The sequence below is a fragment of the Olea europaea genome, chromosome 15 (genome assembly GCF_002742605.1).
Source record: "Olea europaea var. sylvestris chromosome 15, O_europaea_v1, whole genome shotgun sequence".
NCBI lineage: Eukaryota > Viridiplantae > Streptophyta > Magnoliopsida > Lamiales > Oleaceae > Olea > Olea europaea.
In genome coordinates, this window is record NC_036251.1 from 918,492 (window position 1) to 945,762 (window position 27,271).

The 27,271-nt window shown below is 31.5% G+C and overlaps 2 protein-coding genes across 5 annotated transcripts; one reads left to right on the forward strand and one right to left on the reverse strand.

The window, feature by feature from the left end:
* Positions 1-11,549: 11,549 nt before the first annotated feature.
* Positions 11,550-14,073, forward strand: LOC111409766 (non-specific lipid-transfer protein-like protein At2g13820). Its single transcript, XM_023039788.1, has 3 exons — positions 11,550-12,005; positions 12,112-12,144; positions 13,698-14,073. The coding sequence occupies exons 1-3, from the start codon at positions 11,657-11,659 to the stop codon at positions 13,865-13,867; spliced, it is 552 nt and encodes a 183-aa protein (XP_022895556.1). The 5' UTR covers positions 11,550-11,656; the 3' UTR covers positions 13,868-14,073.
* A 117-nt stretch (positions 14,074-14,190) lies between these two features.
* On the reverse strand, positions 14,191-20,837 carry LOC111409764 (sulfate transporter 1.3-like). Of its 4 annotated transcripts, none has more exons than XM_023039785.1 (15): positions 20,608-20,837; positions 20,402-20,488; positions 17,498-17,837; positions 17,221-17,269; positions 16,888-17,092; positions 16,626-16,800; positions 16,406-16,471; positions 16,206-16,319; positions 16,001-16,117; positions 15,731-15,857; positions 15,329-15,615; positions 15,059-15,249; positions 14,886-14,971; positions 14,716-14,792; positions 14,191-14,538 (listed from the first exon to the last, which is right to left on the reverse strand). In XM_023039785.1, exons 3-15 carry the CDS (start codon positions 17,819-17,821, stop codon positions 14,401-14,403), a joined length of 1,956 nt encoding a protein of 651 aa, XP_022895553.1. In that variant the 5' UTR covers positions 17,822-17,837; positions 20,402-20,488; positions 20,608-20,837; the 3' UTR covers positions 14,191-14,400. The 4 variants fall into 4 exon arrangements, with proteins under 4 accessions (XP_022895553.1, XP_022895552.1, XP_022895555.1 ...); XM_023039784.1 differs by having other exon boundaries at positions 20,586-20,837; XM_023039787.1 differs by lacking the exons at positions 20,402-20,488; positions 20,608-20,837 and adding an exon at positions 17,987-18,050.
* Positions 20,838-27,271: the final 6,434 nt, after the last annotated feature.

A 27,271-nucleotide genomic window follows, 5' to 3' on the forward strand; every position in this document is an offset into this window, starting at 1 on the left:
ACTTTGAGAGTTTTTTCAATTTTTGGTTATTTTTCAGTATTCATGGATGCCTCAAAGAATCGTGATTGATTGTTTGTTATAGTTCCTCATTTCATTCTAATTTGTTTTCTTGAGGATTGATTAGATTGACATTCCCTGTACTTATTCACATTTCTCTCACATTCAATGCAAAGGTTATGTCCTTCAGTTATATTTAACTACCGAAGAATGTGATCAACTTCATCTTACTTTTGGCAAGTCAATTTATGTCATCAACTAGGTTGAGTTTGTTAACATTATGTAAATATAGTTGCGAAATTTATGGAATCTAAATGTTCATATCTTGTGTCTAATACAATGATTTTGAAGTACTAATTTATATACATAGTTCAAATACAATGTAGGTTGGTATCATTAATAATGCTAAAACACATCATTCAATGTACAAAATCAAATGTTTACATACTCTAAAATAGACTGTCATTTTAACGATATCACTCAAAAAAAATATAGCGGTAATCATGCAATGCACGATGCAGCACTAGTGTATATAAAAAAGAAAAAAAAAACTTAAATCTCACATCAGATCTTGATCAGAAGACAAATAATAATGAAATTTATATCATCTTTTCAACAATTAAAATTCAAATATTCAATATTATAATAATTACCCACAAGATTTGACACCAAATCTCTTGTTTTCTATTTATTCAAATATTTTTACCGTTATTCATTCACATAAACGCATTCAAACAATCTATAAATGAAATACCACACTCCAAATCATCCCATGCACGCTTGCATTCAAATAAAGTGTTCGTCTCTTATTTAAAAAATAATTTAAATAAAAAGGTATATTTGTCATTTCACAAATTTTTATTGAGAAAATGAATAAAAATGGTGTTTTTTGCGATGAAACTTGAAAATAGAAGTGAAAATGCGAAAATTTAAAACATAGAGACATTTTACGTTCTAAAGACCAAACATAAGGACGTTCTATGCTAATAGTCAAATTATTTATTTAAAATTTACTTATCACTTGTAAGTGAATTTACTTAGATCCTGTTTGAGAGGGATTAAAATCCAAATTTTAATTTAAATCAAAGTTAAGAATAACTTTTAACTACATATTTCATGAGACTTGCAACTTTCAACCATACATTATCAACTTTTATCAAAATTTACTAACAAATTGATTTAAATTTCCATCAAACAGGGTCTTATAATTATATGTTATGAGTTTATCCCACAATGCTCTTTGTTAAAATTTGTTGGCTTGCTTCCACGGACCACGGGTATTATGCAATGGTGAAGTAAAAGGATTTTCTATGAAGTATCGAAGGTTTGAATCCTTGTAACAGATGGAAGACAACATTTATGTTAGAAAACAGGTGTCCTGTAGAGGCAAAGTTATGGTGCACTTTGAAAGTCTCATCAACACGTCGTAAAGGGAGATCCACAGGGAGGAGAACCAGTAGCGGACATGAGTATAGGCAAAGTAGGTGATCGCCTAAGACCCCGTTTTGGTGAGAGCTCCAAATTATGTAAAAATTAATTGGTTGGTTGAAGAAAAATGAAAATTATATTTATGAAAAATAAATTATCGTATGTAGATATAAGAAACTAATAAAAATTGAAAATACAAAATCTTTAATATATATATATATGTCAAAAAACTTGTCGCTTACATTTATTTATCACAAACATTACTTTCCATCTTTATAGCTGAGTTGAAACTTTATCTTCAAAACATCCATTTTCTTTTCTTAACCAAACAAAAGGTGTAATGACCCGGGTCTTTGTACCTAAGCCGTTAGCTTACGTACTGTCCACTTTGGGTGGGCTTTGCGCCCACTTACCCTTCATGACTTTCTGTCGCGTCACACAAGATTCGAACTCATAACATTTTTCCTTAAGTAAGACTTAAATTAAATTTTGGTACCAACTGGACAACTTTGTAACGACTCGGGTCTCTGTACCCAAGCCGTTAGCTTACGTACTTTCCGCTATGGGTGGACCTTGTACCCACTTATCCCTCACGACTTTCTGTCGCGTTCTTCAGGATTCGAACTTATAACATTCCCCTCAAGTAATATTTAAATTAAATTCTGGTACCAATTGGAAAAAATGCACGTTTTTTGTAACGACCCAGGTCTTTGTACTCAAACCGTTAGCTTATGTACTGTTCGCTTTGGATGGACTTTGTGCTCACTTACCTCTCACGACTTTTTGTCGCGTTCCCAATTGGTACCAGGATTCAACTTAAGTCTTACTTACGGAAAATGTTATGAGTTCGAATCTTGGGGTACGCGACAGAAAGTCGTGAGAGATAAGTGGGCGCAAAGCTCACCCAAAACGAAAAGTACGTAAGCTAACGGTTTGTGTACAAAAACTCGGGTCGTTACAAAAGGTCTCTTCGTATCTTCAAATTTCATGTCCAACAATCACCCGTCATTACTGTTAACCCAACAAGATATAAATTACCTCCTTTTGAATTAAAATTTTGAAGATTCAATGCAAATTGGTTTGATCTCACTGCCATTGTTACAATCTTACAGGTTTCTTTCTCTGTCTCTTATCTTCAAAATGCATGCTTCAGAGTACATATGTTTTTATTATATTGTTTTGTTTTAATCTCATAATAATAATATTTTTACATGTTTGCTGAAAGTACTTTGAATTTAATAATTTTTTGTCCATGTTCATATAGATACTTCTTATTTTTAAGTTAATTTCTTATGATATAAAAGTAGAAACTCATTTGTATTTGATCATCATTTTCATTATTTTGTTACGCTATCTTTTGAAGTTAACATTCACCAATTTTGTATATAAATCACTGAAATGTATATTCAATTTTTGTTTGAAATAATTGCAGTGAGAAAATGTCATTGCATTGTAATTTCATTTGCCAAACTTTACTTGTAAATTATATTGCAGGTTGAAATTTGACATTTTGTTAATTTCCTCTTCAAATTTCGCGATTTAGTTGTTTGTGTTAGATTCTTTATAATTATATTAAGCCCTTGTTTGATATCGAAAGTTAAAATCAATAATTAATTTAACCACTTATTTTATGGGTTTCACAACTTTAAATCTACATTTCATCTACTTTTATCAAAATCTACTAAAAATTTGATTTTAATCTCCATCAAACAAGGGGGCTAAAACTTTATGTAAGAAGACTCAAAATATAAGGGCCCTATATTTGAAATTGGCATAAGGCCCCCAAAATATCAAGGTTAGCCCTGAGGAGAACCACATCCTGAATGTTCGGTCTAAATGTGTATAAGTTGTGACTGCCTCCAAATTTATCCAGTAGTGAATCAGGGGGAAAGATCGCCACTTCTCAAGATTAGCCGGGCAAGCTCGAACACCTAAGTTAAAAATTTTTAAAAAAAAAAAAATTTCTGTTGGCTTGCCAGAGAATATTCTTAGCCAAAGCAATTGCATGCGTGAAAGAAAGGATAAAAATTGGGAAAAAATAAAAATTCATATAAAAAAATTGGATCCAGCATGAGAATAAGGGCAAAGAACTTTATGGTGACTATCCGTAAAGTTGCACTTCATTATTTTGTAGGCAAACACCGAAAGGCGTGCCGCGAGGGCCCTTCTCCGCCACGCTATTAGAAGCCCACTTGCACAAATCATAACAATGCGCTTTCAGATCAAACTATGATCTCGTCTCAATAAATTAGATAAATTACCTTTAACGTTTTAAAAAAGAAATAAATTACATAGATGCTTTTTCTAGGTAAATATTATTGCACAGACATGTGTCGTCTCGTTATTAAAATCAAGTTCTATATTTGATCAATTGTTTCATTAATATTAATCAGTGTTTGAAAAAGCGTAAAACGTGACTAAACGTGGGTTGATAAGTGTATTCATTACACATATGTGAATCGTTAAACTAGAGCAATTAGTCTTATTTTAAATGAATTGAAGCTTAATTTTATATATATTTTGTTTGTTAAGCGCATCTCGATGAAAAATGATGGAAGTTGACAAAATGAGTGAAAAATTGGCAAAAAGTGATTGAATCCAAAGTTTGGAGACTAAATTAAAAAGTGCTAATAGTTTATTCGGATCCAATATCAATGATTGGGAAGGTGTGGATTCAATTAGATGGAATTTGAAGCTAAAGGACCAAGAAGACATAAAAAGTTAAAATAAATGAAGACCGAAGTTGAGAAATCAAAGTGCAACAAATGGAAGATGTTAAAGCGGCGCACACGCAGGGCAAATTTTGGGGTGAACGGCCCAGATTTCATTTTCTACCTAAATTCATATGAAAACCAAATTTAACCTACTATTTAAACAAGAGGAGATGGCTAGAATGAAGGAGAACATTAATATACATATTTTTCACCGCAAGAAAGAAGCTATCAAGAGATTCTAAGGCGATTAACATGAGAGATAGAAAATTCAAAGTCCGAGTCGAAGATTAAAGAAGAAGAAATTAATTTTTCACTTTTCAATTATTGTTTTCAATTCTGGGTGATGTTTCTCCAATTTTTTTTGTGTGATTTGTTAGATAATATGCTAGGCCAATTACTTTCATGTATTGGATGAAAATAAAACTTTTATTTTTTATTTTTAATTCGAGATACGCGAGTCGAATTTTTGCAATTTTTGATTGATCTTACATGCCTAATTTTATTATTTGATTGCTTAATCACTAATTAAATAATGGTTGCTTGTTGTAATTTTAAGAGGCCCATAATAGGTTTAGAATAATGATTGATTAACATGCGTGGAATAAATTTTACGAATGATATTTATCATGTATTCCATCTCTGACATAATTGTGAAATTGAATGCATTCTATTTATTCAAATTTGAATTAAGAAAAGATTCGAATCGTGACTAACATAGATTTAATTTGTCTTGAACAATAAAATTAATTACAATAGAATTATTGATTGTCAAGAACGCAAGAATGAAACTAGTTACATGATTGAGAATTAGAATAGATAATAATAGGTGAATTCGTAATCCAATACATTCATCCTATACATAAACAGAACTCGAATTTTTACAAATTTTAGTAAATTAATTTAGAATAATTAAAAACCATAAATCACTTTTGTTTGTTTACTTTAAATCTAATCAAAAACTAGTACACTCAATTGAATTTTATTCCTCATGTGACAATACATGTTACTCTTTACATATTACTTGTCAACAATCTCGTATGCATGTGGGTATCGCACGAATATGTATGAAGCTTCAAGCTTTACGAGTTTAAGCGAGTCTAGGCAATGTTTTGACATAAAAAGGTATTTTCTTGTTTTTAATATTATTTTAAATTTTTAAGCATTTAAAAATCATTTAATAATTAAAATAATACATATCAAACATTTACAATAATAATACTTAATAATTCCTACCATTAGTCAATTAAACAATTTTCAAGTTTTCAAAATGCAAAAATTAAAAATATTTTTCATAATTTCAATTTTCAACTAGATAAGTCCTACTTTATAGATTTACAGAAATTTCATAAATGCTTTTGAGTTTGCAATCAAATAACGAGTCTCATAATCATAATTACATAACATAGATAGCATCACAACTTAAATTTTATTTAATTATTTAGATAAATCATTTCTAACTTTTGTATAAATAAAATCTTTTAAAAACTTGAAATTAAAATCAAATGAAAAGTTTTTTTAAAAATAAAATAAAAAGCTAAAGTCAAATAAAAGACTTTAAAAAAAATAAAAATAAAAACTAATAAAGTGCGCCTAGAGAAGACGAAAGAGAGGAAGTAAAAAATTCAACCTTTTAAAATTTGGGAAAAAAGTGTATAAGCGTGAAGTGAGGCGTTTTGTCCAAGCTTCAAGCCTAGACACCGCCTAGATGAACCTTTTAGAACCCTACTTATAGCTTGCACTCAATTGGCTTAAGTAGCATTCAAGGAGTCTATTAAGAGTACGTTAGGCATGGCTTTTGAGAAGTAAAATAATAATAATAATAATAATAATAATAATAATAATAATAATAATAATAAATTTGAGATCCATTTCATAAAGTGTTTTTTAAGTTAGAAGAACTTTTTGAGGAAAATGTAACTTTCTCTAAAAATTCTTTTAGAAAATAATTTTCAAACACCAATTAACATAATTTTTTTAGTAAACTTTATTAGAAAAGGCTAATATAAAAGAATTAATTTACTCGTGCAATCGTAGTTGACAATATTTCTTGACAATATTTGAAGTGGCAAAATTCGGACAGTTGATTTAAAAAATTGTTTTTAAATTTTTTTGAAATGAATGAATATAATGATGGTTGTCAACAATCATTGTACATATAGCATGATTAAATATAAAAACTCTGTTGCCAGATGGACCCTATTTCTCTCGTATGAGCTTTCAAAGATAGATCAACCTAGTGACCATAGTTTTAGACATTTTTGACTAATTGTTTTTTCCAGCTTCTAAGACCTTTCCTTTTTCTCAACAAAAAGTGTTGACACCTAAACTACCGTTATAAAAAAGTTACTTAATTATTTTTTTAAAAAAAAAGTCATTTTCTCCACCGTTTCAAAAATTATAAGGATAAAGTAAAAGTTATAAAAATCTCTATCATGTTATAGGGTCATTGTGTTAGAGTGGACTCTCCATATAAAAAATATTTGGTGATTTTGACTGAACAATGATTAAAAGAAGTGAGTGTATCATTGAGGCTGCTCACCCATGTTGACATGGTGGACCAGACCGTTACACCACTAATCACAATTTTGGTCTCGTGGGATCCATCAATCAAAACCAATCTCACGCCTAAATCAATATAAAGGAACAAGGATTATTTTTGCTTGCAAATTGATTTGACTAAAAATTAAATTAAAAAAAAAAATTGAATAACAATTGATGTAATGTGTGTACGGTAAAATTCTAGATCCCATGAAATATGAGATTGAAATGTGATTGAAAAAAAATGAGTTTAAAAAAATTGGGACAAACAAGTACTTAATCGAAAAACAAAAGAAAGAAATATATGGTAACACTTTTAGAAGCTAAATATTCGACCGAGCATTGGCGTGAAATTTAATTTTTAAAATTACGTAAGCCATCTATAAGAAAAAAATGTTTTAAAATTTGTATTGAATATATTGAAATTAATGGGCACTATTTATTTGTAAAGATTTTGAAGGTGCATTAAACATGGTCATCACTATCAAGTCAGACAAGTTGGTTCAATGATACAATTGAATGTGCAACATTAAAGAGAAGTTTGATTTGCATGTTTCAACTCAAATTTACACAGACGAGGGGCTGGGGACCTGTTGGAGAATTAACTGAACTCCACAAGGGACATTCTCTTCGCTCTAATACAAACATCAAAGAACATAACTCCAATAAAATAACTTAGGAGAAAACTATATATATATATATCTTAAGAAAATAAATTTTAAATCACGTGATTTGTTAGAATTTGGACGTGATCCGAATTCCTTGATAAAAACAATTGAGAATTTTAATTAAAGTACACATTAAGAAAAATTCTATTTGAAATGCTTTTGGAATCCTATTCAAAGTATTTTAACAAAATTCTACATGAAGTTCTATTTGAAAGTTCTATTAAAGAGTTGATATTTGTGTTGAACTTAAAGAAATCAAGATAAGAAAACTTTTAGACATTCTATTTCATCGACAACATTACTTCTAGGGCTTGGATTGTCCCTATATATATTTGACTTTTCTTCCAGTTTATGTAATTGCCGAAATTTTATTTTTCTCTCCATTGGTGATTAATTAATAAAATTACTCGATTCCTCTGCCAGTCTTTTCTTGCTTTAATCTTGCTCTTATTTGCGCGATCAATATTTCATATTCTGTCATACTTGTTTCTCCTTTTTATAACAAGTGGTATCAAAATTGTTCTACTTTCAATAAAATGATTTTTGATTTGGCAAGGTTCAAAACATGATTTATACAAAAAAAATATTTCATGGCAGTTTAATTAAAATATCTAATTTTGTAGATCTCATATAATAAAAATTATAGAATAATGTTATGCAGCCTCATTGGGGTTGCAACCCTAGCCTACGTGACGCTAGATGATAGGATGAATGAAATATGAAATTAAATGACTTATTGAATTTTATCCATCATTTAATGCAACATTAGCGTCACTTATACTGAGATTGTAACCTCAATGAAGTTAAATAGCATTACTCAAAATTATAATATTCACATTAAGAGTCCGTTTGATTGCAAGAATGAAATTTGGGTGGAAAGAAAACGAATTTTAGATAATCGAATTGCCTAGAACTTATTTTACTGAAAATTGTCAATTAAATGTGTTTGATTGGTATAATTTTTCACCTGAAAAAATGTTGAAATTCGTTTGCCTTTGTTTTTATGAAAATTATCAATTAAAGGGGATAGAATTTATTACAATTGTCATTAAAATTTGTTTTCATTGTAAAAAAAAATTTAAAAAAAAACTGAAAAACCCATTTCCCCATCATTGAAAGGAAAATCGATTCCTAATTTCTTTTGTGGACAACCAAGAACCTATTAACATTTTGATTATATCTCTTCTTGATAATCGGGCCAAACGGACAAATTCTAAATAGCAGCCATGAACAATCTGCATGGCACAGAGCAAGAGTTGAAAACTCGAAATTCGAAGTTGCGCCGCGTGGTAAATTGACAGATGAAAAAGAGAGCAAATCCTTACAATCATTACTGAAGCTGTAAAGTAGACCACTGTCCATAAGAATAATTAATTACATATTTTACCGATCAAAAAAAATTAATTACATATTTTAAATTTTTACTAGGTAGATAAGTAAACCGAATTTTGCTACGTGTTCATCAAATTTTACATAATGAGTTAGATAATATCACATGTCATGTTATCATTTATCAATTTAAAATAAAATCAACTTTTTCATCCAATCTTTTCTCTCTACATCATTTTATGTAATCATTTATATACATTTTTTTATGTACAAATATCATAATCTAAATAAATCTTGGTAACAACTTGGACTTTTTGCAGGGATGAAACTGAAAGGAAAAATAAAACAATTTTCATGTAACTACAATAGAAAATAAATTTATTATTTAAACTTTTAATTGAAATAAGGACCGAGCTCCACGTACAGGAGCTCGGTTTCACTGGGGACTATAGGGGTTGGGCCCCACATGCATTTAAAAAAAAGGTGGGGCCCACCCTCACCTCCTCTCTCACTTGACAAGGGCCTGTACCTCCATCTTTTTCCTTGAAATAATACTTTGTATTTTTCCATAATTCAAGATTAAACAGGCAATTGAATATTTTCGAGTTAATTGTTTCAATAGTCACCCAACTTATATCATGGTCATGGTTTATTCATGAAATTTCAAAGTACTTTATAGTTGCTCACTGAACTTTATCCATTTGCTCTCCATCCATCACCCTAAAAAATTTGTTATCTTATTTGTTGATGTGGCTAACAAAAATCTAATGTGTCAAGTTATGGCCGTTAAAAAATTACAAATCAACTAAATGATTGTTTCATCACTCATCCAACTTACATTAGGTCACACTTTACTCAAAGAACTTCAAAATGTTTCCCCATGATCACTCATCTTCGAGTGTTGGATTCCATCAATCATCTACATATTTCATTCCCTTTGATACTAATGTTCACATAGAAATTTCAAGCAGTAAGTTACAAATATTAAAAAAATTACAACTCAACAAAACTATCAACTTACTAGAATCATCATATGTGATACATGACTTCCATGCCCCATAATTTTATTTATTCTTTTTTTTTTAAACCCAATAAAGCTTCCTCAATGAGTCTTTTAGAAAGCATCACTTTTTCAATTTGAACGTTTATTGTGTGAATAAATAAGTTTTAATCTAAAGCTGAAAATTTGAAGTTTAACTTGCTTGATTGGAAATTGATTTCTGATTGCATCCAATTGATCGTATGCGATCTTTAATCCTAGTTTTGTACTTCAATTATACTTTATCTATATTTCACCGTTTTCTCATTTATTGTCTTCAATTTCATCGATTTTTATCTAACGAACACAATATATATAGATTTAGCCATAATTCAGTAAAATATCCAATAAATACTCTAATTTAAAAGGCCTAAATAAGTGTAAAATATTGCACTTATCACTAGGTTTTTTAGGGTTGAAATTAGGGACGTTTCATTGGGTTTTAAAGAAGTTTATGTGTGCGTGGAAGTCATGTTTCATATATGGTGATTTTTGTGTTCATAGTTTGATTGAGTTATAAATTTTTTTATGATTGTGCTTACCTGTGAAATTTTCGTACACTAAATTAGTAACAAAGTGAACGAAATATGGCGGATAATGAATTTAATGCAATATCTCAAAGACGAGTGATCATTGGGAAACATTTTGAAGTTCGATGAGTAAACTGTGACCCAATGTAAGTTGGATGAGTGATGAAACAATGATTTGAATAATATCTAATTTTCTAATGACCATCACTTGACACATCAGATTTTCGTTAGTCACGTCAACAAATAAGATAACGAATTTTTGAGGGTGATGAATGGAGAGCAAACAAGCAAAGTTCAATGAGTACTGTGAAGCACTTTGAAGTTTAATGAGCAAACAGTGATCATGGTATAAGTTGGGTGATTATTGAAACAATTAATTCAATATTTTCATATGGTGTAGATTGAAGTGCATGTTTGGCCAAGTTTAAATTGTAATTTAATTTAGTCAAAAAGCTAAGATTTTTCTTCAACACCTTTTGATGGAGTGTTAGAGTAAAATTAGTAGTAATTTTTTTTTTTTAAATAATATTGAGTTCCATGAAATGTATGCTTAATAAATGAGTAGTAATTGTGAAATGTGATTTAAATTAATGTTTAATTTTGACTAAATAGGAAAATTTACTTTTTAATAACTTTTAATTTTACACTAACATTTCAAGTGCATATACATTATTGAATACGATGGAACATCACAACAAATAAAATTTAAATTTAAATTTAAATTTTATTAGTAAAAATGACATCAATTTCTTTCGTGAAACGAAGACAATAATTTAAGGTAGGTTTGGAATAGCTTTACTTCTTTTTTTTTTAGAATATCTTTTTGGAGGAGCTTCCTTGATCAACTTCCTATAGAAGAAGCACTTTAATCGAACAAATCACTTTCAAAAAATATTTTGAAAAAATTCAAAAATATATTTTTTATTTTAAAAATATTTCAAATATCATGTTACACGTCAGAGATCCCTTTGATTTTTTAATTTTGATTAGAAGGAATATTATTTACAGTCGTCTATTACCGTAAATGCCTTACATGGCATATATATAGTGAGTTAGTGATTTGATGCATTAATATGATAGTTTTTTTTATTGTTTCATGCATCAAATTATTCAATATTATATGTATTTTACGTAGAACGATTACGATAGTGAACGATTACAAATAACATTATTCTTTTGATTAATTTCCAAACTTAAAAGCACCCTAATTCTCATTCCATACACGTCAGTCCACGTGTCCTCTCACTCTATCCCATCATTAAACCACCATACCCCAGCTTCAACCCACGAATCCCCATCCCCCAACTCAATTCCCCTAATAAATAATCCTGCATTTCCCTTCAAGTTTCTCACCTTTTTCTTGATTTTCATTTTCCAGTACTGGTGTTTCTCCAGAACTACACTCCCCTTACAATGGCATTGTTCTCCAAATTCTCACTCTTGTGCATGTTCATGATCTGGGCCACTTTCTGGACCGCAGCTCACTCCGCCGGCCACACGGCGCCGGCCCCCGCTGTCGACTGCTCTAGCTTGGTGCTCAACATGGCGGACTGCCTGTCATTTGTTACCGCTGGAAGCACCACCAAGAAGCCTGAAGGAACCTGTTGCTCTGGCCTCAAAACTGTGCTAAAAACCGACCCACAGTGTCTCTGCGAAGGCTTTAAAAACAGTGCACAATTTGGTGTCACTCTCAATGTTACTAAGGCCTTGGCTCTGCCCTCTGAATGCCATGTCTCTGCGCCCTCCGTTAGTAACTGTGGCCGTGAGTTTACTTTTTCTTCTATTTTTCTTGCTTTTGTTTTCATTTTTCTGCAATTTCTCATCATCTGTATTAACAAGGATTTTCTGTATTTTGTTTTTTGGTAAAGTGAGCATTGGCTCTGTCACTGGTGGTGCTCCAGGTACACACAGATCTCATCATATAATTTGACTATTTATATGTTTATATCTACTTTGATCTGATTTTATTTTATAAATTGTCACACAGTGCTAATGTAATATTTGTACAGGCATGTGTGGCTCGACTGCTCGAGCAATGAACTGAATTATAAAAAAATTTATGTACGTAGTCGAACTTAACTTTGTCGAACAGTCCTTAGTATTTTGTCGTGTCATCCACCAACTTCCTTAATTGGCGCCGGGGATATTTGGGTGGGGGGCTATTTTGTTATCCTTTTTGCTTTTGGTGCCTATTATCGTTTTTTCTTTCTTTCCCTTTTTTTTTTTTTTTTAAATTTATTTATGTGATTTTGGTGGTGTCTCACTGTCTCACTCCTTGTGCTGCTCAAGGATTTAAGTGGGCCAAAAATAGTCAAAGAGTCCTTGTGTTATTAGGCTGTTGTCTGTTTTCCATTTATTTTCGTAGGGCCCGTCTTTTAATGAATATGATTTTACCCTGCTTGGATTTCCAATTTGATGCATGAGTAATGTTATTTAGCATTATTGGTGTTACCGTTTAGATGGTTACTGCATAATATTAAATGATATGTTTACTTAAATGCAAACGTCACATGATTCATTTAATTGAACTTATCAAACGTGATAACTTAGACAAGTCGATATCTGCAGTCCAATTTCGCTATTCATCCAATTAGTTATTGACATATCATCAATAATTAACATGTTATCTCAAATTTACTTTTGTTAGCTTTACCACTAACTACTAAATTGATGTTTTGTCAAGAATTAATTGGATGGACGGTAGATCTCAACTTCACTTAGACTGGTGTTCTAGCAACAATGGTACTAGATAACATTATTCTTTGATGCTTAGTTTCACACTTTCACCTACACTATCTCATTGTAGAGTAACTTAGTGAGGTTACAATAATACCTTCACGAAAGTGTACATAAGGATGTCAACTAGTGGAACTTTGTTGTTTTTTTACTATTATTTTTAATTTAAAATTCCGGTTTTCAAACTATCGAAAATTCTGATATATAACAAAGTCAAACACGGACTTAGCCGATTTCAAATTATAATTTTTTCTCCCTTATTTTCAATCACATAATCTTTCATAAAATAATATTACACATAAATCGAAAGCTTTTCGTTCTTTTTCAACGACACATTTTCCAAAAAATACTATTCCTTTGAAATAATGGGGGTCAAATGGGGTCTTATTTTTTAGGATATTTGATGGTGATTTTATTGTTCCTGGGGGTTCAATTTTAATTATTGAGAATTTGTAAAGTCCATGAACCGAAGCATTGACTAGTAAAATCAACAACCCAAATTGTGTTAGGTAACTGAAGGTCATGTTGCAAAATTACACAATAATTTGTGCTATCAGCTAAATTATTTCCATTTACATACTAATATTAGATTAAGTTGCCTTTAAGCTTCTTTTCTTCGACTGAACATAATTCTTAAATGTATTTCAAAACTTACTTTTGTAAAAGAGTAACTACATGCTCCTATCATGGTAGAGTTTACATTCCTTTTTCTTTGCAGCTCTTTCTCCATTGCCATTGCCTCCTAGCTCAGTTGCTGGTGCTCCAAGTACCGGAATTGTTGCTAATGAAATTGCTCCTACACCGACTCTGGGAATATCTGGTTCTTGTGGACTCACCATCTCCTTGGGAGTACTTATCTTCACTATGGTACTGGCTTCTATCTTCTGATCATTTGATACTCAATTTTCAAATGAGAATGGATTTCAAGAGGGATTGTTATTATCTTTGTTTGATTTAACTATTCGGGTGTTCTATATTACTAGTCCTTTTGGATTTCAGACGTGAATAAATAGGATTGATGTTTAGATACATATATCGTTCTACTATTATTGAACAACTTAACTTGAATATTTATTTTACTCGTGGTTCTTCTAGTACTTGTTACTTAATTTAATGTGCAATATGTATGATATTGTCATAATACTGATTTGCTAAAAATATACGAAGGTTGGAAACCATTTATCAAGAAAATTAGAATGAAAATCTTGAACTCAGAGAAATATGTTGATTTGTTTAACAAAACGAACCATGTAGTAAGAGATTTAACAAGAAAATAAAACGCATTATTTTACATGTCCAAGTTTCTCAACATATAGGCCAACTTTACACTTTTGTTCATGAGTTCGATATTTCACCGTCTCTCAACTCGCATGGATTCCTCCTTGGAATGCAAATTCACACATGTAATTTTAGAAATAAAGTCAAGGCTCCATCTTGGGAGCCAAAGTTGTAATGGCATCTGCGACAGTGAGGAAGATTTTGTCGTCTCCAATCACGTTCGCAAAATCCGATGCATGGAGCTTGTCAAGCACAACTTGCCCTGGGTTTGCTAGAACGAGCTGTGTAGAAACAAACATCAGAATAATGTGTAGTGATATCAGAAATGAGAATTGACGAATTAGATATTCATGTCTTATTGTGTCGAGTCCAGTATACCGAACATATCCAAAGAAGTATAGTACACCTGTCTATCTAAAAATTAATGTGTAGTGCTCATATCAAAGTTGCTGAAATACCTGTATATCTCTCTTCTGTAGACTCTTGTATAGATCTTCCATGGCATGAATGCCACTGGTATCTATATCAGTTACAGCTGAAAAAAAAGGGATTTGGTAGTATGATTTTAGGTTCATTTGGGAGTCATAGGGAGAAAAATATGGAATATAGTGACACTAGAAATCCTTACGAGACATTTCGACAATCACATATTGGATTCTTGGTAGGTTATTTTCTTTCAGCTGTTCTTCTTCATCAGTTAGCCATCTCAAGATCCTGCAAGTATGTACCTCAATTAGCATTCGAATTCCTAGTCGAATCTTCCAATGAAGTATAGTTACATCGCTTTCTACAAGATTATACCTTTCCCTGATGTAATTTGAGTTGGAGAAGTAGATTGCAGAATCAACTCGAACAATCAGAACACCAGGAACCTTTATTGCTTCTGGATATTGTTGAATGTTCCTATAAACACTAGTCCTAGGAATTTTACCTAGTACTGCTGTTCTTGGTCTTGTCACTTGCAAGAGAATCTTCGCGAAAGATATAGCCACCTGGTGTATAAAACAGCTCAAGAAGTTAGATTGTCTGGCAAAACAAAGTTGAGATTCTTAGAAATTACTATCTTCCTACCGCGATCAGAAGGCCTATTTCCACTGAGCTGAAAACCACACCAAAGAAGGCTCCCATGCAAGCAACGAAATCAAATTTATCAATCTTCCATATAAGAATCATCGCATCTATGTCGACTAAGCCCACCACAGCTGATATAATGATGGAAGCCAATATGGCGTTTGGTGTGTATTTGAACAATGGGGTGATGACTTCTAGAGTTAGTAGTACAACGCAAGACATGATGATGTTTGACACAGCTGTGTTGCATCCGGCCATGTAGTTTACAGCAGAACGCGAGAACGACCCTGCAATATCAATGCAAAACAAAACAAAACAATTAGTGTATGTTTGTACGCAATACTGGACTCGATTATCCAATCCAATGTCTAACGATAGACAGAATAAGCATTCTAGTCCAACCTGTAGCCACATAACAAGATGTCATTGAGCCAATCACATTCATCGTCCCTAGTGCTACCATTTCTTTGTTTCCATCTAGATTATAGTCCTTCAAGGCTGCAAATGTCCGACCAATCGCTACAGCTTCCTGTAATTCAACGTCAATAAGGTTTGTCAGTTGTAACTGTACCAGAGTAAGTTTCTTTTTGAACCGAGATAAGTCAGTGTTTGCTCGAGTGTTTTTTATTTCATTTTGCTTAATTACTGTTTAATTTGTCAAATTTTTCTTACTGTCAACGCAACCATGCCTGCCACGGCCCCAATCCTGAAACCTTTTGCTAGATAGTCACCAGTGAAATAAATTTGATTCACAGAAGAAGGGTTGATGCCTCGATCAATTTCATTCACCTTCAAAGATCATGTAAAAAGTTGATATCAGAAAAGTCGTTTCAATGAAAGATAATACTATGATTTTATTCGCGATATGGATACTCACAATCTTGACACCCTTTTTATCAGCACGAGTGATATAGACGAAGAAGGTCGAAATGATGACTGAGACCAATGGAGCAATTGCTGGAATCCAGAACAATTTCTTGTTCTTTTTGCCCTGCTCGTGCAAATATTTTGTAGATAATAACGGATTTATCGCTTCATAAAGTAACTAAGAAAATTCAGAAGAATTATGATTCTTACAATGTACTTGGCAAGGAGAAGGAAAGCTAAGAAAATGACTCCTATTACGATAGTCTGCCAGTTCCACTACAACACATAGAGAAACAATTAGATTCACCATGAATACTGAAAGATCATCGCACAAGGAGGAGGTCGAGAACTTAATATTGAACCAAACAATTTAAGATCGAAACTATATGTACGTGTTCATGTATGTAAGAGGTTGTGTTAATAATCTCACCCCATGATGTACAACAGAAAACACAGAACGCATCACTGAAACTATATCAGTTTTCTTTGTGAATTTCTTTATCCCCAGTAGGCCTTTGAGCTGTTGAAGGCTGATAGTGATTGATGCTCCAGCCATAAATCCAACGATGGCAGCATGAGAAAGAAAGTCAATCAAGAATCCCAATCTAAAAACAAAGGCAGTCGGAGAAATGAGAAATCGTTTGTGTTTGGAGCTAGTTCTTAAGAGCAAAAGTTCGAAAAATTGGAAATACCTGAAAAAACCAAGTACAAACTGAGTAACTCCAGCAAAAAATGTGGCTGTAAATGCAAGGCGCTGATATTCTATTTTGTTCTTGGGGTCGATCTCATCTTGAAGCATGCTCCCGAGCAATAGAGACACCACGGCTACTGGTCCAATGGCAATATCTCTTGAACTACCCATGAAGGCGTATATCAAGGGTGGAACAAAACTACTATCTGCAATTACAGAAAAAGTCAAGCTTCCTATGCAAGTCCTGGAACTTGTGCTTAGTAATAGTATATTTATTAGGCTTTTACTGAAATCAAGAAGCGAAGTTTTTGTTGAGGAGAATTTTTTAACTTACACAGCCCGAACTGGGGATCCAAATTTGCAAGGTTTGAATATCCAATATCCTGCAATGTAAAGCCAGGAAAAATTAGAACTGGCAAGTGAGAGAGCTAGCTGTTAGGCTCAGTCGAGCCTAATCCTGCAGTTACAACTTGCCCTAGTGTGTGTATGTGTTTGCTTTCCTTTTCTGATTTCATTTGGTTTATTATTACTCTCGTAGGAAGAGATTAGGTCTTAATCCGTAACATGCACCGACAACATTAGTATATAAAGTTTCTTGGGAATTTGATTACCTGAGGAATACACAGACTTGCAATGGTAAGTCCAGCGATCAGATCACCTTTAAACTTGGAGAGATTATAATGTCTTCCCCAATCCAATATAGGAAAAATGGCTTGAATGCCAAGCTTCAACTTTCGCGTTCTCGATTGGTCTTTAAACGGGCGTAATGGATCATCATGCAAGAATGTCTCCTTCAAAGTATATGTAATCTCCTTTAACAGACTCTGCTTGGGAGGAACTCCCACCTTGTGAACATATGGCAAGTTCTCAGCATGGCGACGAGAAGAAGCAGCACTAGTTATGTCTTCCGTGTTTGTAACACGGTTGCTAGTCATTTTGGCCCAATATCACCTACACAATAAAATAATAATGATCAAATTTCCTTTTGAATTTTTGAGTCGACTACATGAATCCTTCTTGGGATTAACATAAACGATACAAGGTAAATACTTCGAAAGAGTATGGGGCGGTGACTTGAGAGAGCTAGGATCACCACTCACCAGGAAAGCCTATGCTGAAAGATCTACAAGATATTCTATAAAAAAGACTAGAGAACCTTTATCTTATACACATACACATAAGCTGCTCTAAGTAGACTTTAGAACTAAAGTATTAAAATACACACAAGGGCCATTTCATCATATACAGAAATGAATCTAGATCGTTTTTCAATCACATTCATATTCTTAGAGAATAATTTTGGATAATCCTACTTAATTAATGAGATTTGGCATATAATTAACAATAATTGAACAAAAATAATTACTTATTCCAAAATAAATAGGCGATGAGTTGACTTTAATACTTATTGGCCACTTTGTCTATAAATTTAGTATGTTATCTTTGTGTCAAAGGCTTGTAATGTCCTCTAATAATGGTCCATAGTTGATGTTATAAAGGAGGGGTGTGGAATTACGGTCTCCATTCGCGGCGGACAGCCATTGGAAGTGCATTTACTTTTCTTATTCAAGAAAGTTCAGTACAATCATAATTATGGAAGTGAAATATGATAAAAGTTAAAAGTAATGCTATGTAACCCACTGGGATTGTAACCTTAGTCTAAATGATGTTGGATGATAGGCTAAATAAAATTCCACTTATCACTGAATGTTACATTAGCCACCTAAACTAGGGTTACAATCCCAATGAAACTAAATAATATTACTCAAATAGATGTTCAGTTTGCCTTTTGTTTACTAGTCGTTTACTAGTCATATTTGTAGGATAACATGAATTTGAGGTCGACTACAAAGACTTGCTCTTAAAAAACTTAGGGTCGATCATATTGAAATATTTTTGTCGTTTTGTTCGGTTTATTAGATCTATACAAATTTTAGCTAAAATATTTCATGTCAGTTTTGATGAATTCCTCCCTCTTTTGATTTGTTTATGAACGAGATTATCTTTAAGTCTATACAAAATATGTCACAGTGGGGTCTAAAAATCTTGTGGGTTCACAGTGCTTTACAACAAACATGTGACATGAGAGAAAAGTTGCTTTATGCATGTATAACTTTTGATTCACATTAATTAAAATCAATATTAGCTAAATAATCTCGATGAATGTATAATTAGTAGTATTATTACAAATTTACAATAAACTAGATGTTAACTTATTCAATATGTCTTAGCTCCCGTTTGGCAAGTTTATAAGGTTTATAAAGACAAATAATGGTGGATCCCATGAAAAGTGTGAATGATAATGAGTAATGCTATTTATCACGACTGATATTAAGTACCAATTTAGGCGACAATTACAATTACATATCATTACATGATGGATTTATTTAAGAATAATGCTACCTAGTTCCAGTGATACTATAGCACCAGTTTAGGTATTTATACTTTATAGGTTCAATTAAGTTCTTGTTTGGGATCTATTAAATTCTTAAAACATTTTATTTTTTCTTCTTTTCAACAACACATTCTTTAATAAAATAATATTACATGTAAATTCAAAACATTTTTCTTTTCTTTTTTAATTACACATTTTCAAGATCTCATAAAATGGAGCACAAACAAGGAAAATGACTCATGAAACTTTGAATTTAAATGAATCTATAATTTAATACTATGCAATTGCCACTTAGATTGGTGCTCAACACCAGTGATAATGAAGAATTCATTTAAATACAAAATCAAATAACTTATTTAATTAAATCTACAAAATATAGCCACATCTAAACTGAACTTTAATTATGCGTGGTTGAATCCTTATAGATTTTATCCAAACAGAGGCTTTGTTTCTAGAGGTCCAATAACATACAATTCTAAATTAGCTTTTCAAAATAAAACCTCCGGCCACATCCCTAAAGACATTGACAAATTAATCAAGTACTAGGAAGGAAGAAACAACATGGACAATCCAAATAATTAAGCATGAACACAATTTTAGAAATAATTATGGCAAAAGAAAAATAAATTCGAACATGTTAGATTTGTTTATACATCTTCCATCGTATGTTATTCAAGTTTTTCTTGATCAATTATGCTTTTTTTCTAAATTAATAATTGCATTTATCAAAGAGAAAAAACTTTTATTATTAAGCATTAACATAAGTTCACTTAAGAACATCAAACTTGAAATTTAATGACTCACTTGAACTTTCGAAGGATCAAAATACTCGTTTGGCCTTTTAAACCACATCGAATCTTAACATTTGCGTGCGGATCCACACACTCATATATTCATTTTTATATATTATGCTCTCGTTTGGCTCCCATTATTTTAAATTTTAATGGGTAAAATAATATTTTTTTAAAAAATGGTGATTGAAAAAGAAGAAAATGTTTTCGATTTACGCACAGACCCACACACTTATATATTCATTCTTAGATATTATATAGTATATATACCCATAAAGGAATTGAGTAATAAAATTCAAGAATGACCTTTTGGAACCTAAAGAGCTAACCTTTTGATGAAACCCTAATATTTTAATCAGGTCAATGAAAGGCTTTGCATGGATGACAACCCAACTGCCTCACTGCATCATCTTGATCTGTAAAAAAACATATACAATATATGAATCTATACATATGCAAGGTTTCTCAAATAAAACCCAGTCGAAATAATAATAAATCCAACGTGTAATTTACAGATAATCTTATCTTGCACGACCTGGACAACTAAAAAATAGGATCCCAGAAGTATATATATAAGAAACTGTGTCCAGGTTCAATGAATTTGAATGCGTTGAAATTTTCACTGTTCTGGTTTTTTAGGTTAGGAAGTTGAAAGCTAGCATGAATAGGAAAGAAGGGGATCAAATTCTTCTCAGTTCAGTTCTCCATTTTAGAGAGAGAAATAGATAGAAATGGAAAGAGAAAATATACACACACACACACACGCATTTGGTGAATCAATGATAATTGTAATGCCCGGACACTATAGTATTATTGAGGAGGATTATACGATTCAGTACAAGATAACAAGAAAAGGTTATGGAATTTCTTGTAATCTATAGTAAGTGGGAGCCTCTAAGAAATAGACATAAATTCAATTTATTTAAATTATTTATCGCATCTCAAATTATTAACGAGTGCACAATTTTTCGTATGTACTCATGAAGAGAACTAAGGGTACGTTCAATTACATTTATTTTTCATATAAAATATCAGTTTTCCATCCAAATTTTTACTTAGAGTGTTTGATTGTTATTTTTTTTCATGGAAAATATTTTCCAACTTTTGAAAATATGCATAATTTTTCTTGGGTAAATGTGGTTTTTACTTTCCACAAAAGATGAAAAATATTTTCTTTTCTAGGTGATATTTTTCATGCCAATCAATGTGGCTTATTTTTGTTGAACTAATTAATTTAAAACTAGTATCTAGAACAAGTTTATTGATTTAAATTATGTTTACAAGAATAACGTTTTCTTGTCGAGTGGTTGAGATTATTTTCTTGTTAGTCTATAGTCATGTAACAAAATTGATTAATGATCATGTCCAATTATATTTATTTCAATGTATTTAGTTTAAAAAGGTTCGAATTTCACGAAATTACAAATGTAGACATAAGAACAGAGATCGCATTAAAGTTGGAGTCCTCCAAACTTAAAATTAATCCGGGTTCTAATCAACAAGTGTGAAAACAAAAATCACAAAATGTGGATAAAAAAATAAGAAAAATGGCTGGGATTTAATTAAAGTTCTTTGTCAATGAGCAACTTGTCTTCATCGAATTATTCTATAGCTGCCGGTCGATGGACTAAAGGTAATAATTTGCACTCATGTATATAAATAACTATGGATTGCGATATTTAATTTGTTACTGATCAAAGTTGAACGTGTATTGTACGTTATTTTAAAATATTTTATAAGTGTTGTAAAAATAATATTTAATATCAATTTGTTGGGAGAATTTGTTAAGTCTCGAAAAAGCTAAATAAATAAAATTTAGGATAGAAATTTAAGAGAAGAAAATTGTACTGTCAAAATTCAACTTCTATGATTTATTTATTTTTGATAATTAGTAACAAAAAATTCATACATGATAAAATTTTTGTAGTATTTATTATATATTGAAAAAATAAAAAGTAAGATATTATTGAAATAACTGAATTGTGATAAGTTAAAATCGTCCAGAAAATTATGATCACTTAATATGTTAAGTTATGGTTAACATGTTGGTTGGGGTTTTATCTCAAGTTTTGCTACAACAACACAGCCTCCCTATTATTTTAGCGACACTCTTTATCTCAAGGGAGTGGTGCTTATCTTACCATTATAAACTTCATTTTTTTTTTCAAAAATAAACCAAACTTCATTTGACTATGAAACCGACAAAATTATTATATTGGATGTTGAGATTTTTCTTATCTTTTAACGTGGAAGTTTTTCCACAAACGTAGGTTTCATTCTTCTAATAATCCAAAAGAAATAATTAGCTTTTGGAGACTTCATTTTCCATCAATACTCCACCTTTTTAGTAGAATGCACATATTTTCTAAATAAAATAAAAATAGTTTAAACTATGCATAACTTGAAAGTGTAAATCTTAGACAGTCGTATGAAATATGGCCAGAATCTGTGTTTCCAGAAGAATATATATATATATATATATATCATACAAGCCCTCCATCCAACGGTGAGAAATATGATAGGCGTCTCAATCCAGTGAAGTCTCTCTAATAAAAACATGTTTGGTAAATGCGTTTTAACTTCTGAAAATATGGGGGCATAAAGCCGAGTTCGACTCCTAACAAGATGTATAGAAGTTTTCAAGCAATGGGACTATATTTTCTTGACCCTCACACTAGCTCCATTCTGGATATTAGATAAATCATTCTTTATCATCCTGGTAGATTCCTTTGCATGAATGAATTTAGTGTTGTGGTCCCACTGTTTGAGCCATTCAGCTCGTGACTGTTGTGTCCAATACATTTCCTTTTGCTCAAACAAGACTTCAATGTCGTGTTCCAACCCTTTTATAGCAGCCTTAGCTCGATGCTTATAAATTCATTATTACAAGTGCTTAATATATCTCTTAAAGATATTTTACAACTTTTGGTCTACGTTATTCTAAATTATTTTATAAATGTTGTAAAAAATAATATTTAATACCAATTGTTGAGAAGATTTGATGAGTCTTAAACGAATTAAAGAAAATAAAATTTAGAATAGAAATTTAAGACTATAAAAATTGTATCCTCAAAACTCAATTACTATGATTTAATTTTTTGCGATGATGAAGTATTAAAAATAAGCAACGTTTTTATACTACATGTGGTACATAAGAATTAATTGCTACTACATGAATTTAAACACATATTAAAATTTCTATATACATGAATACAAATAAATTTATCTACATTAACTCTAGTTTATACGTGTCAAGATTCATTGAATCTCGATTAATGTTAACTAACTGAGAATTAACAACACGAAAGTACTTATTACATATTAAAAATGAAAAGTAAGGTATTATTAAAATAATTGGATTGTAATAGGGGTAAAATCGTCCAAAAATGATTTCCACTTGATATGATATTTAATATATTATAGATTAGTTAAAGGGTGATCTTATTTTATTTTACATTTGAAATTCGAAAATTAATGCTAAGTAAAGCATCAAATGAAAAGAGGGAGGGGTATTGATATAACGTTATTATTTTATAATAAATTTTTGTTTCAATTATTTGATAAAATACATATGTAGTTAGCAAATTTTAAAATTTATCAATAAACTAATTCGACTCTTTCGACCCCGTAAAACTTGCGGCCTCATCAGCTTGGAACAAAGCTTTGACGCTCAAGTCAACGAATGAAGAGGCAAATCTAAATTAAAAAATAGGATCGAGGTAGCTAGATAAACATAATAGTTGATCTAGGGGAGGATCGAACACACACACCTCGAGGTGGGACATTATTTAATTCACATGGGACTCGTGCACTTTGTGAGGATCGATCACCCCAGGTGTCAAATATTTTTGGGCAAAGTGGCGTTTTCCTAAAAAATATATACGGCTCTTATTCTTCAATAAAAAATAACTTAATAAAATTTTAATTAATATTTTTATTTAATTTATTTACAGTTTAATGCTTAACGCTACTATTGCCATATAATTTTACAGTATTTGAGATATTCTTTAGCTCTAAATTTATTAAATTATTCATATTACTCACTAATTTATTACTTTTTATGATTTAATAATAAATCAGAACATAAACAAAATCTATCAATTCAAGTTTTGTACTCGATAATGAATTCTTTATATTATTGAAATAATGATTAATAGTTTTTTTCGTACTGTTGAATTTGTGAGTGTATCTGAATAATTTCATAAGGTCAACAAGAAAATTAATAACTTATCAATTTTATTGGGAGTTATTCCTTAAAAAATAAATTACAAAAGTAAAAAAGTAACTTGTAAAATTAGGCAAACATATATAACGTAGATGTTTATATAGTATGTGTTATTAACACAGTATATGAGAATAAATAATTAATTTTTTTTTTCTTTAATCAAGTTTATTGTTGTTCAGTTAAAAAGATCCATTGAGATAAATCGCATATAATAAAAGAGTTTTTCGTCCAAGGAACTCGAAACTTGATTGTTTGGTTAGGATTAAAATTTAAATTTAATCTAAGTCAAAATTAATAATTAATTTTAAGTATCTCATGGAATCCATAACTTTTTAACAACACATTTCATCAATTTTTTAAAAATCAAAATCTACTAAAAATTTAATTTTAATCCCCACCAAATTGGGCTATATATATAGAATAATTTAGCTATTAATATCTAAATATAAATATCAATTGAAAAATGAAGGAAAAACAATAAATGATTGTTGAGAAAAGAAAAATAAAGAGTTTGTTGGAATGTATAAAATATTATACTCTTTAAATTTAAATATTTTCTTATTATGTCAAAATAATCTTTAAAAATAAAGAGTCTCTGACTCCATATTTTTCTTATTTAATATTAGGTTATTAATTAAATAACTTATAAGCTTTCAAACCTATTTATTGATGTTTTCGGCTAGTGTTTAAAATTTTATTTATTATTCATAGAACTTTGTATCTTGTTTCATTTTACTCACTTTGCTTTGAGACGTTTCTGGATGATCATTGAACTTACATAAAATGCTATCTCTCCATCACTCGTTAAATGACCTGTTGCCTCGGGGTCCACATGGGGCCAATCCATGAGAGGGGTCAATAAGATCCTTGTGAAATGAAACTCTGTACACAAGGCTTTATTCAATTCGAAATGGCAACTTGACAATGTTAGATATCCTAGTCACTGTATTTGAAGCTGTCACATAAGAAAACAAAAAACAAAAACTTAAGTCACCTCCATTCAAATCAAAAATTAGAAATTCAGCACTTGTCCGGCCTGATTTAAATTTATATTTAGACCGTTGATTTTTATATATTTTTTAATTGGAAAAATGTCTAACAAATATTCAGATCACAGTCGCACATTTACACCCCACTGTCCAAATTTGCCCTCAATAGTTCACACCTCAACCACGGACTTCCATTCTTATCTCCACCTACCTTCTCGTCCTACAGTCTTCACACACCCTCGAATCTAATTAACTCAACCCGCCGTGGTTTGAGGTTTCCCGATCCGGCCCTGTTGGTAAAGCCTCCATTTGCCGGTTCCTTGACCACATCACAGCAAAAACCTTTCATCTGAACGCGGTCGAGCGTCGTCGACGAGAGTACAAAACCGAAGTCAGTAGTCGAAACACTTGGTCTGCCCCTTCAACACCACGCAAGCACCATGGATTCGTTTTTCCCTGCGGTAGGTATTCACAATTTCTTCATTTTCCGTGGAAGTCCTCAGACATGATTTGTTAGAACGTGGTCTCCGATTATGACATCGATTTTTCGTGTGTCGTTGCAGACGGGTTACAATCTCCATTCCTCCACCTCCAATGCTCCTTCAAGCAAGACTCAAGCACCGCCCCAAAAGAATGCGCAATGGAATCCTCACGAGAACCGAATTTTCATTGTCACTTGCAGGATCGTCATAGCGGACGGTCACCATAATGGAAAATGCTTCACGAAACACGGATGGGATACATTCATTCGCTTGCTCAACTCCAACTCTTGCCACGATTGAAACAAGCAGCAACTGAAGAATTATTGGGATGCTCTTCGACAAAAATATAAATGATTGGAGGAATTGCTGTATTGCACTGGCGTTGAGTACAACTTAATTAAATAACTTATCAACTTTCAAACCTAGTTATCGATGTTTCCGGCTTGAGTTAAAAGTTCATTATGTAAATCTACTCTTTTTCAATAATGTCTGCAGCAAAGGTTATATTACTTCATACATGAATTTTTTTTATTTTTATTATTTTTTTTCATTAGTAATAGTATGGAGAGACCGTGTAATGTCTAAGGAACACATTTCTTCAAAGTTCACTTGCTCGGTTGGCACCTGATATGCAAAATAATACAAATATTTTACTAAAGATAGCATTTCCACCCACCCCAGCATTGATTCAATAAAAACGTGGGTTCTTCTCCGATAGCTTCGTGCAATGAAAGCATTAAAAACAAAAAAGAGGTGGGCTTTACCTCCATTGTTTGAATTGAATCCTCATTGAGATGTGGTGTTGTGTATACTGTTCTGTGGAGTCCCTAGTGGGCCAACTAGCTGATTTTGTGGGTTAGGGTTCCTTCTTCCAATTCTGGGGAAAGATGATTTGATTTTCACGTTTGAAATTTTTGAAGTAATTGGACCCTAAAGTTTCTTTGGCTGACATTTAATATTTTAAACGATTGTTATTTGTCATATTGGTTTTCCGTATGTCGTGTCAGCAATGAATGAAATGAAATCTGCTTGATTATTGAAGGAGAGTAACTTTTCCAAGATAAGTGATCATTGAAAAGTAATTTGAAGTTGGATGAGTGAACCGTGATCATAGCGAAAGTTGGATGACTGTTTAAACATTTTTCCCTTTCAACTTAGCCAAATTTGGCCCCAAATTGTTTAGCTTGAGTAGGGTGTAGGGCTTGTAGGAGAAATAACTACCGTCATAATCACCGGATCTTCCATGTTGGATCATCAAGAAATTCAAAAATTATATTGGAAGCTTATCTGAATCAAACATGGTTAATGTAATAGTTAAATCTTGCATTTGTCTTCCAAATCAACATGCAACCCTTAATCCTCTCTGGTGATGGAGAAGCAGAACAGAATGAACAAAATCGTGTGATTTGGGACCATAATTGTATTTATATAGTGCACTCTTTGACCTAATTCATGTCAAAATAAAGAGGGGGGGGGGGGGGGGGGGGGGGATTTTTTCAATTG